At 35.8% G+C, this 16,175-nt stretch overlaps 2 protein-coding genes across 2 annotated transcripts in view; one reads left to right on the forward strand and one right to left on the reverse strand.

The window, feature by feature from the left end:
* The window catches only part of LOC139147319 (steroid 17-alpha-hydroxylase/17,20 lyase-like), a 55,729-nt gene that overhangs the window by 27,588 nt on the left and 11,966 nt on the right, over window positions 1-16,175 (forward strand). The gene's annotated exons all lie outside the window — the stretch shown is intronic.
* On the reverse strand, window positions 1,529-15,797 carry LOC139148628 (uncharacterized). The gene is made up of 10 exons (XM_070720113.1): window positions 15,215-15,797; window positions 13,103-13,186; window positions 12,226-12,304; window positions 11,763-11,833; window positions 9,979-10,050; window positions 9,451-9,515; window positions 4,875-4,906; window positions 3,715-3,808; window positions 3,183-3,284; window positions 1,529-2,792 (listed from the first exon to the last, which is right to left on the reverse strand). Exons 7-10 carry the CDS (start codon window positions 4,885-4,887, stop codon window positions 1,529-1,531), a joined length of 1,473 nt encoding a protein of 490 aa, XP_070576214.1. The 5' UTR covers window positions 4,888-4,906; window positions 9,451-9,515; window positions 9,979-10,050; window positions 11,763-11,833; window positions 12,226-12,304; window positions 13,103-13,186; window positions 15,215-15,797.

Below are 16,175 nucleotides of genomic sequence, written 5' to 3' on the forward strand. Positions count from 1 at the left end.
AATTAATACAATATCACACATGTCAGAGTGGCCCATATGGTTTGACTCTCAACACTACAAGTATCAATGTATCACACAATAACAGTTACTTATTTACAGAACGCCTTCTTAATGGCGTATCATCTATTCGATTGTGCCCTCCACCCTGCGTGTTCCCTCTTTTCGGTACAGAGCTGAAGCACCAACAACTCTGAGTTTGTTCAGTGTGTGCCTTACATCAAATACTGTTGGATTTGCACATGACCCACCCTTATGTCTATAGTGACCAAAATGCTGTTCGATAGGATCCTGGTTAAAAACTGATGTCAATACAAATGGCATACCAAGACCAAGGAGATATTTTACACTCTCTACAATTGACTTTACTGTAATCTTTAGACCAGAAAGTGTCTGATGAGACAACATCATCTTGTTACGGTCATTTTGAGAGAACTCACCTGGCCTTTCATTTACTGATTGTTGCCATTCATTGAAATAATCAAGAAACTCATTTAACAAATAGTTCAATCTGACATCATCTGCATCAGTGTATGGATATAAGTTTACATTTCTTTTATTCACACCCTCATAGCACTTTGTGTTTAAACAATCAAAGAATTTATTCATGTGCCTGATAAACTGAACAGTTTCTTGCATTTGATCATCATAGAGCATATCCAATGCATTGGCAACTGTTGAACTCATTACCTGAGCGGCAAGACTTACATTCATTTGACTGTAAGCAGTCAGATCTATGTGTGCTCTTTTAAGCTTTGGACATACCGTATACAAATTATTTTCGCAATAATCTCTGTACAAGTTGACAATATGCATCCAGCTAATGTCCCGTCCGTTTTTCCACAAACGTCTAGACATCTTATGGGAATAAGAATTTGCAAAACAGTTGCGGGTGGTTTTGAGTAGATGTGGCACATCGGAAATAAAATACAATTTCCTTCTATCTTCAGAGTAAATGTTATCAGTAGAATATACAATTTCATTTTCCAGTTGTCTGTGCAAATTAAAAAATTTCCTGTTTGGAGACGCACCATCACATGTAATAAATAATACCGTAAGAGAAGCAGTCAACTCAATAATCTCTACAGCTCTCCAAAGTATTGGATACAAAAGATCACTAGTGATACCATCAGTAGCAAATGCTGCAAGTGGATATTTTAGATCACTTCCTACACCACGCACCATAATCAAAAGCACAAATTTGGCCAGATGCTGATTTTGGTTATTTTCACCCTCTCCATACAATACATTATGTAGATTAACCAAGTCATTACCAGTTTTATCTAGATCAATGAATCCTATCAGTTCACCTGTATGGTGATCATAAACAAGATCTTCTTTAACATTTACCTCATCCTGAAGTATACCGACATAATTATTCCAAGGTTTCTCCTCACAATACATGTTACGTTTATGAGCTTCTTCAACTAACATTTTAGTTGCATCAACTTGGAAACCTGTTGCACTTTTCATAAAGTGAGAATAATCATACAGTGTTCTCTCTGATGGCAGTTTGATAAAGCCAGAATCCCTAAATAATCATATGCCTTTGCTGATCTAGACGGATATAGAGACACCAACGTATCATCATTGGATGCCATCGCATGGATTTTTTATTATGCAATTTATTAAATTTGATCTGTTCTTCCCAGAACAACCTCTGAAAACTATGAGGATCTGGCCAACTCTCCTCAATTTTACTCTGGCACATTTCAATCATGGACAACATGTCATCATTTCCCTTTCCAGACAGGATGTGGCCATTCACATCAATTGATTTCTGAATATCATTGGTCAAAGTCTGAATTTTATGGTCAAGTGATTTCACATGACATTTATACTGACCAAGTTTTTCACATAGCTCATCTCTGGACATATTTGAATGTGTTTTTCTTGATGACAGCAGGCTATCAGTGTTAATCTCACTTTGCCTGGATTTTTCAGATCGACGCTTACGCAGAGCCCCACGATACTTGATACATTCTTGGCACCTTTGCCCAGTACACAAAAGGGAACATGAGAATGTTCTAATTGTAGATATATGAGCAGTACTAAAACCATACTCTCTATATGCTAATTGTTTGTTACTTGAAGAAAACATGTCTGCAAAGTCTTCATCAGTATTACCTTCACAAACATTGTACTTCCTGATTTTGATTAAAATTGCAATTAGGTCACTCAATGTTCTGACTTCATGAGGCAATCCTTTCCAGAATTCATGATCTACATCAACTTTTAGTCTATGAACAGACAATGAAGGGATGAAATCACTATCTATTTTCAGAGACATCTTTACAATTGGAAACTCTGAACCTGTATAATGGGAAACAAGTGTAAGATTACAGTTACTTTCTGAGACAGCCTCAAGCATTGTAAATCCAAACAAATCATCACATTGCTTTACATCATTACAAAGATTACTGAAAATAAATTCATCAATATCAATTGCAGGATCATACACATATGGCTTATCTAAAATCACTATGAATTGATTTGCACTATGACCTTCAGTATCAGTTTCCTCTGTCTTAATTAATTTGTTCTCATACTCAGTTGACTCACTCAGAAAATCAGTCACCCACAATTGATTATCCAATACACTACTACATGTATCACCAACTGTACTATCTGTGGAGGATATTTCACATTGTGATTTCTGTGGCTCTGCAAGAACATCAACAATGGAGTCAGGGGCTGTAAAATCTTGATTGCATGGCTTATTCAATGATGATGATGCCTTGCTGTGACTGTAGTGGTATTTTCTGTATGCTGCTATTTTCTTATACCTTCTTTTCCTACAAATATATTTTAAGATAGAAAAAAATGGTAGCTGATTTATAAATATACAAATGTCAGGAAAAAAAGAAAACTTTATATCATTTTATAAGGAAAAAACAGCTTATCTTGCACCATATGCAGCTGATATTTTCAATAATATTAAGTTATTATGAAACTAATGCTTGAAATCATGAGCGGCGCTGTCCAAGTAGACAGTTTGCGGCATTACAACATCTTTGTTTGGTTTTCATCAGGTTCAAGCTTACAGGAAATACACAGCATGTTGTGTCAGTGACATTCACAAGGTCAATGGTTAGAAATTCCAACAGTTTCCATGAATATCCAGGGGTGTACAAAGCCTGATTGTGAACTCTGGCATGAAACAGGACTGAAAAGTGAATACTTACCTTGTTTGTTTGTTTGGATTAACAACATGCTGGTTAGTACACACTTCTGATTCAAAATCTGTTTTAAAGTCAGGCATTGAAGACAATTGAGAATCAGCAACGCTACAGATAAAGAATGGTAACTTTGTTACACAGATGGAACAAAAGTTTTTCACTGAGACACAATAAAGTAGTCCAAAGTAATGCATATAGGATTGAATGCTTTCCATTGTGACATGTTAGATTACAAGTTCTAGAATATGGTGTGAAATAAAATGATCATTAAAATTTGAATTTACTTGTCCAATCTTTCACAAAGGAATGGCTTTGTAATGCAGTGAAAGACTATATCTCACCTTAAAGTGAGTGTTACAAAGAAAATCAGAGAAAATAGGAAGATATTTTGAGGACAACAAATTTCAAGGGTTAGGGGTAGTGGACCCTTAGTCACATCTGCTTCCTAATTGCACACTCTTATGACATGGCAATGAGCTCTACAAATTGCTTCCCAGATATCAGAAATAACATAACAATGGTTGATATATATACAAACCTGACATGGTCTATACTTTCATTTATAGGCTTCTTGTAGTGGTACTTTCGTTTCTGCGCAACAGACTTCCTTCGTTTTTTCCTTGGCTGACACACTGAAAATGTCCAAAAAAGTCAAAGTGTTTGTTAGCAACACAATTACTTTTAGATGATTGATGTTGGAAGTTTCTATCATGAATAATTTGGTGATTCCTCAGCTGGTGAATACCTTAAGCTAATTCTGTGGTCAAATTATTAGGTACTAGTTGTAAATGGTAATTATTCTCAACCACGGGTCATCTGGGTACTTGCAGTTTCTTACATCTTTTTGCGTCAGCGCCATGAAAACAAATAATTGAAGTTCGGATTTTTAAACCACCAAAACAATATTCAAGGTTTCAATATACATAAATGACATAACTTTTAGTTCTGCTTTTTTCCACACAATTTCTGTATCATTCGCTCTTCTGTATCGTCTGATCTCTCATTCACCTTGCTCATATGCGTTTCACATACTAACGTCACTCCGCGGTCTTGAATAGCAAGGTTCTAGTTGTTTTTAGTAAGGCAGCTGATCAGATGCACCATATTTACCCGGGTCACCGCCCACAGTGCAGAACAAAGGAATCAACACAAACAAAAGGAAGGGGCGGTTAACAGAGTAACCACCGGTGAAATTTTGAAAACACCCTAGTTTAATATGCATATTTGGGTGGGACTTCCCCGCAAGCTAAAGAGGATCGCGGATCAGCCAAATATTACAGTTAGGGATGGACTATTAGATCATGGGAGGGGATGGTCAAATACAGACAAAAAAATTTCAAAGCAAAAAGTTATGAAACAAAAAATCTTCAGATTAGTTTGCGAAATAAAAAAATAAATAAAATAAATGCATAAAAATTGTAAATCTGACACAAATAGCACATCATAACTCTCCTGGAAAAAAAATTATAATTTAAAAAAATATTCCCATTCTGATTTTGACCACTCCCCCTCCCAAGATCTAAAGGTCTGTTCCTTACATAAATAATGGGAAACAAGGTCATAATGTTAAACCTAGGGATGGGCATTTACCTGCGTATGGGCCGTGATCCGAGGAAATACAGTATAAAGCCTGTGTACAGCAGTATTTGATTTCACTTGGATGTGCGTCGTGCACATATATATAAATTGTCTACTTACATGACTTTTCCATCTTGTCAAGTCTATGTTAACTTCAGAGTAATGTTGCATTAACAGATCTCAGGTAAAATTCTAAATTAAAAAAAAAAGATTCATCTAGAAATTAATTATATTTGAAACAGTTTAAAATATTTTTACAATTTGTAAATACAGTGCAGCCACATATTTATGTTAAACAGTATAATTCATTGCTGATGACATAAACCCTGCTTTTGATATTGGAAATTAATGATTAGAAATAAATGAATCAAAGTCAATATGACGCACATGAAATGTGGGATTACACATACAAATGTGTGACTGGTAGCCATATTGAATTGTATCATGATACAAGTTGACATGCCCATGTGAGACATAGGCACTGTATTTTTGGAAATCTGTTAACATTACCCCGGCAAAATGTCAACCGTGATGTACCATGATCAACAGGGTATTTGATGGTTTTTGATGTTTGACCATGAAGTACCATGGTTGGCTATGATATGAGACCACAGTAAGCAGTCAAATACCTTGGTCTATCACAGTTCACCACGGTCTATCATCGCTGATCTGTTCATGATTGTCGGCAACCATGGTCAACCATGTTATTTAATGACTGATTATATTTCTGACCATCGTTATCACTTATAAACTATGGTTGACCATCGTCCTAGAATGACCAATTTTCTTGATGACCAGGTTTTAAATTTTTATTTTGGTTAAATTGTAATATTGCAAAATTCTCTTCAACAAATCATAAAGAATATTTTCAGGCAGAATTTAACACATGTGTCCAACGATGAAGACAACAGGATACCAAATATCATAATCACTCAATAAATATACAAAATCGAAGTAAGTTATAGGTGGTATGTACTGTAAATTACCACATAATCCTTAAGAAAAAGAAAAGTCAAAGGATTAATGATTTGAGAAATACTATTTTTTGAAAAAAAAATTAGATAGGTCAATTTATGGAATGCACAAATTTATCAAACCATTACCTTGGAATATGAAATAAATGTAATGAAAAACATCAATGCATGAAGGTTATTTCTCTGGACATTAATGTTTTTAAATAATAAGTTTCAAAAAAGCCATGACGAATTTCAGGAAAAGAAACTACAATTCTTTTATTTGGTTTACAAGTCATACCACTGAATAGCTGCAATGTAGCCCATGGGCCCTGTTCAAGGTTTTTCTGTGTTGCCGTGTAACACCGAGCACTAAATAAGGCCATTGCCTCAGTCATGTGTCGATCAGAAAGTGTTACTGTCCTACGTTGATACATGCAAACACATTTAGAAAGGTAATTGGCTTAAAATCTGACTACTCACGATCATTACTTGCATAATCATACATGTTGGAAGGCCATAGAGGTACACTGACTGATTTATAGTGTATAAAAGTTGGCATAAAAGTAATATACTCTCCCATTCTCGCAAAACTAATGTTTGAAAAGGCAGCGGCAGCAGCCAGGAGGTCACAGGTCAAACAGATCATCATGTATTCGAACTTTGACCTTACAGCATCACGTGTTGTAAAACAAGACTTCTGATTGGCCAATTTTGCCAAGGTTGCCATTTTGAATTCCAGTGTTGGAATATGTGAGTCTGGATAATCATTCACTCCATTAAGCCACGGTTTTTGGGAGAAATCGTCGATTACTTCTCTCAGTCGACGATGAAAGGAACACAGAAGAGGTTTAGGAGAACAACTGTAATGATTGAAGGACGTTGCCTGCGTTAGACACTTAGAGTTTATGTAAGTTAAACTTCAATCAGTGGATGTCCGTTATTTACAGTGTAATGGCCGGCCATGGACATGTTGAATTTTCCAGCCTTTTCGTGACGTTTCAACTGAGAGTTTGCTACTTCGACACTTTCCACACCTTAGGGGACTATTTCAAACCAACCACTGTTCTTTGAGAAATTGAGAACATATGGCGACAAGAAGTGATCTCTGTTCATATCGATTATGGATTGGTATGGTACTTATGGTAGCAACTCTACTGCATGCAGTGCATAGGAATAACATAGTATAAATCGGACATGATACAGTTTTATTCTCGTCTCAGGTGCCAATCATTCGATGTCTTAATGATGGAAGAAATGTGTTCGGACTTGATAACTACTCTCTTTCCAAGTAGTGCGGGTGGTGGCATGGTTTGTACTGTGATTCATTTCTTTTGCAAGTTTTACTGTTCATCAGCTCTTACCATGAAGGACACCACAGACTCAGCTGATCCTGATTTTTACATGTAGCAATTGAACATTGTTTTACTATGATGCCTTGTTTATTTTGGCTGAAACTAAACATCTAATGATAAAACATCAAATCAAAGTTCTCATGTTTTCCATGTACACTTCATTTTCAGCAAAGGCATTTTGAAATATATAAAGTGAAATTTATTTGTCAACAAACTACATGTAACAAAAATTGCAAAGTTTTTGAATAAGTTTTTCATAGTTAAATTTTTATATATATATGTGAATTTAACATAACGTTTTTTAACTGATCAGTTTCCATTTGATACACATTTTAAATATTGTGATCTGTTTATCTTACCGTTCCAGGTCTTTCAAAGGACAGATTTTTCATTTTTTTGTATATTCCATTATCAGATTGCACTTAGTACGTGTAATCCAAAAAAGATATCAACAAAAGTACCAAGAATTTATAATCATTATTCTTCTAACACTAAATTCAATATTGATATATTTTTATAAACAGTTACATGTACTCGTTAAAAATTTGTGGTGTTTCACTTTGTGATGACGTATCTGTATAATCTGTCAAAGCATTTTTAAACAGACAGAATTTATCAACAGACTTTCATGTATAATTCATTTCCTAAAATGTTGGTTATTCTTCCAACATATATAGATATGTTTTCTACTAACATTAATATTTTGCATTCAGTATCCAGTATAATAGATCAAAGTACAAACGTTTTTATTTTGTATCTAACTAATATTTACAATGAAAACATATATTTAACAGTCTATTTCATGTTGAAACTACAATTATTGTATGTTCATAATAGAAGAGATATTTGTGTTTATTGTACAGTAATATATTTTTTTTTTAATGAAACATTTATTGCCTGAGAAGGTTTTTCTTTTATAGTCAAGTGTGATTGAATGTGTCCACTGGAATGAAGACGTGTTGGAAGTATATCCTCTCAACTTTTTCATGGCTGTTCAGACCTTCTGGCATCTGTATACATGACTCCAAGGTGAATTTTAGAATCTGCTGCTCACAAGGTAAACGTATCAAAAGAGTTACTGGGTACTGGGTACATTTATATGTCACTTTAGAAAACTATCATTTGTATACAATACAGGGGAAGAAGCAGCACAATGATGTCATGTACCACATGCTGACTGTCAGAATTGCTGTGGAAAAGACAATGTCAGGATTTACAATAATCTGAATACCGTGAAATATTACAGGTAGTGTGTATGCTGTTGTTGAGCCAGCAGTTACCATGCCTTTCATATGAACCTCACCCCCTAATCTTCATGCACACTCCATACAAACAAACACAATTTAACTTCTACTTCTCTGTGCAAATATATATTTTTTACTATTGCCCAAACTTGGTGCAAAGTTCATAACACTCTTAAAAACCATGGTCACCTGTCATTGACCACGGTGGTGGCTGTGGTTGATCATGATTGACCATGAGTTTTGGCCATGTTTGACCATGTTAGACCATAGTAATTTGTGCCATTTAACAAACATGGTCGTCTATGGTTGACCGCGGTCATATAGCCATGGCTGACCATGGTTTTTTGGCAATGGTTGACGATGGTAGACCATAGTAATTTGTGCCATTTAACAAACATGGTCGTCAATGGTTGACCATGAATTAACATGGTACACCATGGTCATATGACCATGAACTAACATGTTAGTTCCTGGTTGACCATGTTCACTTTCGCCTGGGCAAGGTACTATAATGCGCCTCAAATGTAAAAGACTTAAAATTTCACTCAAATTTTCCTCAAGGAATCTTTCAACCATTGACTTTCAACATTAAGAATTAAAATTGGGGTCACCATGCACGTTTCGATACTTCGTACAGAGACAAATTTCCCAAGCTGTACCGATATTTAAAATTCAAGATGGCTGCCATCCCTGTGATAACTCTATACCAAAAAATAAATTTTTCAAATTTTCAAAAAAACTGTGACGGTGAGTTTTTCCTTCTCAAAGAGCTTCAAAATAAAACCCAACAAGCGGTAGATCAGAAAGAAATGGAAAAGTTTAAAAGTACAAATATCTGTAGTCCCTAAGACGTGTTTACCTTTATCAGAATGATACGGCTGTCCTTTAGTTTAACTCTTCAAACATTGTGCACAATACATATATGTAGGCCTAGCCGGGAATTCATATTGACAGCGGTACAAACCAACCCACATGCAATGACACACACAGACATACATGTACTACTATACATGTTTGTGCATGTGTTTTTTGTTTATATCATGATCACATGACTTTTCACTGCCCATACTGCAGTTGTGGGTGTGCATACTTTTTTGCCAGAGTAGGCCAATTTTTAAATCACATATGCGATGTAAATACTCACACTTAAAACTGATACTGTAACATCAGTTCTGCCCTGCCTGTCACTTGACCAACCAGTTGGTGAACCTGTAATCAGAATCAAACCAAATTAAAAGAAAATTCCAGAATATCATGTGAACCTGAAAATCATGTGAACCTGTATTCAGAATCAAACCAAATTAAAAGAATGTTTCGGTAAGACAGATGCACTGCATTCTTAATCATTATCAACAAATGTAAAATAATCATCCTAAGATCTGCTGGCCTGCAGTTCCACTCTTCCAAAATAAATGGTGCAGTTTGACCAAACTTACTGGTACGGGATACAGGCCCAAACAGTAACTGTTGTGTTTACATGTATGTTATGACCGCAAGAGAATATCTGAAAAGTTTTGTGAAACAGTATGATATTTTGGGAAAACATGGACATTAATTCTTAGGGCAGATGAAGTGGTCCCTAAAACATCTTTTTTCAGAGTTCAAAATCCTTACATCAAAACACACCTGAATTACATAATTCTTCACTCACAAATATGAAGCAGATACTCACAATTAACATTGATATTGTAACACCAAGCCTCCACACCTGTCACTCAATAAACCACCAGCCCAGGTGGAGAACCTGTAATTAGAGTCAAACCAAATTAAACGAATTTATCAGTGTACAAATACATACTAGGTTGGTATTGTACATCCACAATGAAAAGTAATATATTCCAAAATAAATCATGAATGATGAAAAATCATGTCAATCTAGTCCACTCCACAATGAAGTGTAACATTTGCTATATGTTTAGTATTTTTACAGGCCATATACGGTATGTGATACCCATGACGCAACTTTTTGTCATGATAGTATTAGCCTTAAGAAACCCCATCAGACACTGTGGTGGCAAAAAGAACAAGTCAATGACAATGACATAGTCCCCACTTGTAATAGGAGTATTAGTCTTGATGGGGCAGGGAAATGTGGTCATTAAGAAGTATCACTGGAGTGTATATATTGAGATCTATGGGCACATAGGTCTATGTCGTTGTTCCCAATTTGAAACACATGAGGCATGTCTAAGTTATGGTTCTAAATCGGGAAAAAAGATCAGACCTCTAGCTGTATTGGCCAGCCAAGAAATACATGTATATGCGCATAATAATGAGGTACAAGATGTGACATCTTAAGGTCTAATATCCTATCAGAATTGGAGGGTATAGAACTTGTGGTTACTGAGTTATGCATATATACGTATAATCAAGGTCAAAGGTCATAAGGTCACGTGACATTTTGAAAAAAAATTGTATTGCTAATTAATCCCTATATGCCAAAAATCAGACCTCTAGCTCTATTCCCTTGCCCAGAATTAGATGTGTGCTGAATTAAGGTGAAGTACTGCGAATTACGTCAAAATTAAGTTGTGGTGTCATTTTCTTGAAACTTTGCACAAATATTCTTGGAAGTTGCGCAAGTGCAAAAATAAAATAAAAAATAGCGCCAATGGCACTTGATCACAACTGGTACATTGTGAAACTACTCATAATTAATGAGGTACAATATGTGGCGTCATGCGGTGTCCCATCATACCATATATGAAGGGTGTAGCACTTGTGGTTACTGAGTTATGGACAAATATGTATATTTTAGGTCAAAGGTCACCGAGGTCATGTGACATTTTGTCAAAAAAAATGAATTGCTAAGTCATCCCTATATACCAAAAATCAGACCTCTAGCTCTATTGGCTCGCTCAAAATTAGATATGCACATAATTAATGAGGTACAATATGTGGCGTCATAAGCTGTCCCATCATACCATACATGAAGGTAGTAGCACTTGTGGTTACTGAGTTATGGACAAATATGTATATTTGAGGTCAAAGGTCACTAAGGTCAAGTGACATTTTGTCAAAATATCTAAGATATCTGCGTGAACGGATGGACTCACGGATGGACTCACGGACGGACATGACCCAATCTATAAGCCCCCTGGACTTCATCCGTGGGGACCAAAAACTGTGTCACTGCATCCTTTTTGCAATATGAATACGAATGAGAAACTAAATTTTTATTTTTCTTGGCCTTATACATGGGAGTCTATGGAGGTGAAAACTAAAAAGTCCTCTAACACGGCCAAATTTGATCGCATTGTGAAACAAATTGACGTGCATCTGTATGGGGTAGGGTACTATCCTTGTGCAAAGTTTGAAAGAAATTGACCAGGGCATGTCTGAGATATCTGCGTGAACGGACGCAGGCACGCACGCACGCAGGCACGCACGGACATGACCAAACCTATAAGTCCCCCCCAGACGGTGTCCGTGGGGACTAAAAAATCAAGTTTTTACCTGATACAGTGTGATGAGTTCCCACACCACTTTTGTTGTCCTGTAACTGGGTCTGCTGATGTTTAGGATTTCTGTTAACATCAATCAGAAAGACAACTCAAACTAGCACATAATCATCATAAGATCTGCTGGCCTTTAATCTAAAACTATTCTACATTACAGCTGGACCAATTACTAATACAGGCCCATATGTATGCCAGCAATAGAAAAAATATCTGAAGCTCACAAACATAAAGTAAAACTGATATAATAGAGTTAGTACCACCTGGAAATATTACCGGTAAATACCATTTTTACTGAACAGGGACAAGACAAAAAAAGGACCAGTATTGACCCGAGAGTTTGTCACTTCAACCTTTTTTCTGAGCCACAGCTTCCTTGCTACACTATGGGAAAACACTGCAACATTCTGTACAGTAAATTTTAGATTACAATATTGCTGACAATATATGCAGCTACTCACAATTAAAATTGGTAGTGTAACATCAGTTCTGCCCTGCCTGTCACAAATGCAATCAGCCAACCACCCAGTTGGGGTTAACCTGGAAGAAGAATCAAACCAAGTTTAAAGAATGTTTCAGTGTAAAGTTACATACAAGATGGGTAAGGCATAATCACAATGCTGAGAAAATTTTCCTTTTACAACTTCACAATCAATCATGGGCACTGAAAATCCACTTCACAGTTAAAGGATGAACTCCGGTATAAAAAAGACAGAGCTTATTGGAACTATTAATTTGTGTTGCTGACTTGAAGGGGTGGATCATACTATTCATAGACAGTTATTGCATTGAAAATCACTGTATATAAAGACCTTTGGATAAGCTTCATTCACATACACATGTAATCTTGCATTTAGAACTCTGCAAATATGATCAAACCATTAAGGTAGACAGGAGCATTGCTTACAAAAGCTCACTATCAATTCAAACACTAATGCAAACTATCTCCAGATTCTATTTCTTGGGATTAAAATTTCCCCTTTTAAGAGTATATTGACAATTAGGTCATTTGTATGGAGCATTAGGTTGAACAAACTTCTGTAAAGGTACATGTTTTCTGCCAGTAGCTTGGTACTTATCAAATAAAACATAAATTTGATCTTTATTACTTGGGTGGCATCATTCTTTGGAACTTCAACATGTAAAAATGTTCCAACTTTTGTACTTAATGGCTTGAAGAAATAGGAAAATACAGATTGAAACATGTTGCACACATTCATGATTCTGCAAGAAATATGAACTTCAGCATGCATATTTCATGGACCAATTTGCTTGTATTATTGAAAAGGGTCAGTTCTACAGAAAAGTAAATGCTGAGAACTATAATTACTCACTTACCATCTGTGTTAGAGTCTGATCCCATGCCTTGGCTGTACAGTTTTGCTAACTTGGGAAACAACCCAGCATTCTATGATGAAATAGCTTCAACATAAACAAGACAATGTACTATTAATGTCTCTAGTACAAAGCAAGCCAACCCTAACAATCCCCCAAATGCTAAAATGAAACAAAATTATAAGAAAATTTGCATTAAATTTTTTGAAAATGCTAAAAAGTCAAGGGTCAACATGTTTTCTAGGGTCAAATAACACACAATGCATCTTATTTTGGGGCTCCTAACATGATATTGATTAAACACATAAATTGTGCTCAGGAACAACATAATGAAAATGTCACTTGTGTAACGGGTAAGATAATGCTGACATACCCTCATTACAGAAATTTTATACCAATTCTAAGTTAGATACCAATACTACCAATACTTTTTGCAATAAAACATAACAAAACCTGCAATTTGGTGCACAATTTGCTCTCCTAGCACAATTTTTGACAAAATAATAAGAAAAATGCTGAAATACTATGTCATCAACAGATCTCCTTGGTGGAATTGTGATTCCATTCTGACATCCACTTTACCAAAGTGTACATTACTTTTACAAAGAAAACAATACTTTCCTGCAATCAAGCATAACAAAACCTCCATTTAGGCACATAAACTTGCCCATATGGCACAGTTTTTGACAAAGTTTAAAGAAAAATGTTGTAGTATTATGGTGTCAACAGTTTTTCTTTATGGAACTATGATGCTATTCAGAATCCCAGCTAACAAAATTGTACACCATTTTTACACAAAGCAACACTTTCTTGCAATCAAGCATAACAAAACCTACAATTTGGTGCATAATTTTCTCTCCTGATACAATTTTTGACAAAATAATAAGAAAAATGCTGTGACATTATGTTACCTACAGATTTTCTTAGTGAAATTGTGATTTCATTCTAACATCCACCTTACCAAAGTACACCTAAGTTTTACAAAGAAAATGACACTTTCTTGCAATCACACACAACAAAACCTGCATCATGGTGCATAATGTACTCATATAGCATGATTTTTGACCAAATTATTATAAAAATGCTCTTTTGTCTAGTTGTCAGCAGACTTTCAGAGTGGAATGTAAGGATTGAAAGTGCCATTTTTGACATTCAACCTACCAAACAGTACACAAATTACACAGGGAAAAAAATACTTTCATGCAATGGTACATGACCAAACCTACATTTTCATATACTAATTGTCCCTGTAAGATATATTTTTACCAAATTATAGTAAAAATCCTGTGAAATGCATTTTTTGGTGAGATTTTAGGGACTTAATGAGGAATTTTTGCAGATGGCACAACAAAAAGTACACCGTTTTTTCAAGAAAATCAATGTTTTCTTGCAATCCAGGGTAGCTAGCCCAACATTTTGGTACTAAATTTGTCCGTATAAAATGACGCCAAAAAAAATAATAACAAAAGGCCCGTAAGTCTCATATTTCTTTAGACATATTTAAGGAAATTCTGCAATAATTTTCACTACATAGCACAACAGGTCCAATATTTTATCAAATCTGTAGAAATAAGTTTGGCCCATTTGCACTACCTAACATGAACAGAATCGAATTTTGTGGGTCTCGATATTGTTTGCCACTCACCGATTCAAAATTATTTTGTTTACAGGCTCAAAACAAAAATTTGAAGTTAAAGGTGGAAATTTAAAAGCAGATAAAAATAAAACGAGCATTGCCGAGGGTCACGAACAATCTCGATACACATTTCAAACGATCTAATTTTTCGTATTTGGAGACCTTGTTGTCACGAAAATACACAAAAACATGTATTCAATCCCACTTGACACTGTTATTAACGGTTGCAATAACAGATTCTATTGAAATTAGACACTTTGATCGTATGATTTGTGATAAAAAATTTACACACGAACTTCAAGAAGATCGAATTCTATTTTTAACGCCATGATGTTTATGTTCGAATTTGCCGGACTTACACAGCTACGATTTCGCGGATTTTTACCATTCTGGAACTTTTCAAGTGCGATCAGTCTATTTATAGCATACGAAATATGTCATTTGGTGAAACAATTGTGAACAAAATGAGATATAATTACCTTTTTTGTCGTAAAATTGACGACCGACGTAGAACACTGAAACACAGCAACTCACTATAAACAAATCGTGACCCGATCGTCTGCTCCACAGGCGAACTCTCGGGCGCTCTTCCAAATCACGCCGAGAACGGGATGTCACAGCGTGAGCGCGAAGAACAAAGGCGTTTCCGATCCCTGTTAGGTATATTCGTCCCAGGTATATACATCTCTGAGGCCGGGACAGCAGACGACAGTTCAGAGGCGCTCGCGTGCATAGCTGTCGTCGCGTGCACGTTCCAATGACTGCGCTCATGTACATAGCAACGTACCATCGTCATTCTACGCGCTTCATGATTGCGGTAAATACGCGCTGGTAAGAACTCTGCCGTGCATGCCGCGGTGCACGGTGCAGAGAGACCGGGCGTGAGAAAGAATAATCAGTTAGGTGAACAAGCAGAATGCGACTGTTTCTTTTGTATTAATAATACCTCATTTTTTTTAAGCTTTTATTTTTTTTAAATCACGATGTAAGTTCTCCAGCGGCAAACGGAAACTAAAATACGGAATCATGTTCACACGCTTATACACAATCATTTAAGAACAACAGAATGCCCGTGCATAGGTCCGGCTGCGTCTCGCCATAAGCTTTCCCCACACAAAAAAAAACATTACCGTACACACTAATCTAAACTTCTCTACAAATATCCAAAGCGAAACAAACATTTCATTAACACAAACAATCGGATAAGAATATAGGAACACATTTTCGAAACGAATCAAACACAAACTCGACACAAAAACATTTAGGATATCTAGGTGGGGAGCCTGTTTCACATTTTTTACATCTCGCTATACTGTCTATGATTCTAAAAATAAAGTCATCTGCCACTTTTTCTGTATACGCGGTTTGGCAAAACTCATCTCTTCAATCGAAAGTCGGGCGATTTCATGGTTCTTTGGGGCACTTAAGTGTACGTCGAGC

This window comes from Ptychodera flava, chromosome 13 (assembly GCF_041260155.1).
Source record: "Ptychodera flava strain L36383 chromosome 13, AS_Pfla_20210202, whole genome shotgun sequence".
Classification (NCBI taxonomy): domain Eukaryota; kingdom Metazoa; phylum Hemichordata; class Enteropneusta; family Ptychoderidae; genus Ptychodera; species Ptychodera flava.

What these genes read in the sequence shown, in the direction of transcription:
- LOC139148628 (XM_070720113.1), bottom strand. An exon ending in GAAAGTATAGACCATGTCAG is followed by an intron (nt 3,285 to 3,714) that starts GTTTGTATATAT and finishes CTTTATCTGTAG; the next exon opens with CGTTGCTGATTCTCAATTGT. An exon ending in AATCCAAACAAACAAACAAG is followed by an intron (nt 2,793 to 3,182) that starts GTAAGTATTCAC and finishes ATATATTTGTAG; the next exon opens with GAAAAGAAGGTATAAGAAAA.